The following is a 2,380-nucleotide window of genomic DNA, read 5'->3' on the forward strand; positions in this document are numbered from 1 at the left end:
GGTTTATTGTTCCAAAAGATGAACTGATTACCCGGACATGCGAGCGCAACTATCGCATTTCATCGACAAAACCAGTGCACTCATGTAGTCATTGTCAAATGCACAATTTGCAACTCTCATTATAGGCTCGCACAGAAGTTAGTAGTATCAACATTGATCTGGCCTTAAACTGTAATTTGTACAAGTAAACAAAATGGGTCAATGTGGCTGTGAGTATGGTAAGCAGTAGTAAATGTTCAGTGAGGAAGCCCAGATAGGGAAAATGCAAATAATGGCGCATATATGATAGTCTCTATCGGTATAGGTTCGGCAATTTCTCGCTGAATGTAATATGTCTTCAGTGTTGGAAAAGACCTCCTTGAAGATTGAGTGTGAGGCCACAATGTCAAGTAAGAAGGGTGATTACGAAATTAACAAGAAGATGATTCCGCTATCCCTTGATATAAGCTTCTAACTGTACAACCAGTGCTACCGGTTTCACGCGCCTCCTACAGGCTGTCACTTCTTCAAGGATATTCCAGAGGGAGAAGCCAAAAGCCCTACTCGCAGAAAAACCTTGTCTAGAATAACGAAGGAGCAGTGGCTTTTCGCTTCAGCTTCAAAAGAAAGGTATCTGAGAGACAAATTTGCTGCTGCTGCTGATGATGATGGAGTAGGATGTTTTGCCTACCCATCCACAGGCGCAGATTTTGGACTGTTGAGACAGCTATGGGTATTCAAGAGTTACCTGACAAGAAACAAAGGACTTTTAGTTAAAGACAAGTAGATTTGATTTGGGAGGTATGGGAAAATTTGCATAATGATTTTAAAACAAACGACACCATGCATTTAAGTCTCTTTTGAAAACTGGGATGAATGAACACGTGCCTGGTTGCTAAAACTGCGGCTACCTTTAAATCAAAGTGCTCTGGTTCAAGTCCCCAGATCGTTCTCTTTTCATGGATGTCTGAGCGAGCAGTCTGGGAATTGTCTTACACCCACTCCTTCCTGATTTGTTAATATTGCGTTAGCTCCACTTTAAATGAACTAAACGTCACTCTCCAAACACAACTTAATCGTTGCAAACCAGGGCGGTGAGACATCCTTAGCTATTCTCTACAGATAACAGGCAATCCTGCAGGGCTGTAGCTGTTGGTTAAGTGCTAAACAAACCCCAAAAGGCGAAAAAATGTGATAAGATGAGATGGTAAGGTAGGGAGGATCAGCTTTCTCTTCCTCAGCGTACACCCAAATGTCCCAATTCAGTGTGAACACATGTGGCACTCTACATTTTTAGCAAGGTTAAGCTTCAACGAAAGAGAAGAGGGAGGACATTTCGTTGCCTGTAGTACCCACCTTAATCTGTCTCTTTGATCTCATATCTCCACGACCCCTAACTCCATACAGATGGCCTATTCAAATCTCTTGCCTCTATTTCCAGTTCCTCGATCATCATTTGAGATAGAAACAGATTCGAATTGTGCCACTAAATATAATTGCCGATCTGCAACGAATTTTGTCGTCACAACTTGAGAAATCGAGCCACCGTATTTTGAAACAGATGTAGGGTGCCAGAGCTAAGCTTAAAGTGCGATCAAATTGAGCCTGGTAGAGGTGCCCTTTGGTTTTGCATTCGAAAGAGAATGTAGTTTATCCCTGTCTACCACAAGATCATGCAAAGAATGTACAAGGCAATCCAAATTGTTTCACTCTCTTGCTGGCATGAACTGACTGCCAAAATTAGTTGGGCATGAGGGCCATGACATGCTCCTCACTTTTCATCCCCCAGGATCTAATGGATGCGAAAACCCATCTCCAGCGGGTTGATGCAGTTGCCAATTTGTACTGGAGAGGCCTTTTGACTAGTGTATACGGTTACTTAAAAATGTTTGATTCTTCAAATCGTTGACAACCAAAAACAGAGCAAATGCTCTGACCTCATATAAACACTTGCAAAGCACAATGTGGAGGTGAAAGAGCACCTACGAAGTGCTTCCAGCACCGCCTTTAAAATGGTGCATCATGAGTACCATCATATAGAACGGTGTAAGTGATCTGGAAGGATATGAGCATAGCCGAGACAGAAGGCGCGTATCTTCTAATGAGACCGAAGTGACAGCTGAAGCTGCCATGCGCAAGGAAGGAGTCCACTTTACCATAGGGGTGCTTTTCAACCAGGAGAGTACGAAACAAGTTGAAGTTGAGAATTTGACGCCGTGATGCTAGATTTTAACAAGCAGCTTTAACTAATGGTGAATTAATGAATATGGCATAATATGATGTGGCCTGTCAGGAAAGCTGGACTATGTAGTCTTCCTAAGGATGAAATTTCCACTCACGAAATTTCGGATTCCCAATAATGATGCCTTGTGGATGCTGCCATTTAGTAGTGCAACTCACG

At 42.6% G+C, this 2,380-nt stretch overlaps 1 protein-coding gene across 1 annotated transcript; it reads left to right on the forward strand. All coding sequences in view use genetic code 11, as the record gives it.

The window, feature by feature from the left end:
• Nucleotides 1-331: 331 nt before the first annotated feature.
• On the forward strand, nt 332-701 carry EGR_07995 (hypothetical protein; the record flags this gene model as incomplete). The annotated part of the gene is made up of 3 exons (XM_024497244.1): nt 332-389; nt 495-652; nt 681-701. The coding sequence occupies 3 exons, from the start codon at nt 332-334 to the stop codon at nt 699-701; spliced, it is 237 nt and encodes a 78-aa protein (XP_024348374.1).
• Between the last annotated feature and the right edge of the window lie 1,679 nt (nt 702-2,380).

The sequence above is a fragment of the Echinococcus granulosus genome, assembly GCF_000524195.1.
Source record: "Echinococcus granulosus chromosome Unknown EG_S00092, whole genome shotgun sequence".
In the NCBI taxonomy this organism is placed as follows: domain Eukaryota; kingdom Metazoa; phylum Platyhelminthes; class Cestoda; order Cyclophyllidea; family Taeniidae; genus Echinococcus; species Echinococcus granulosus.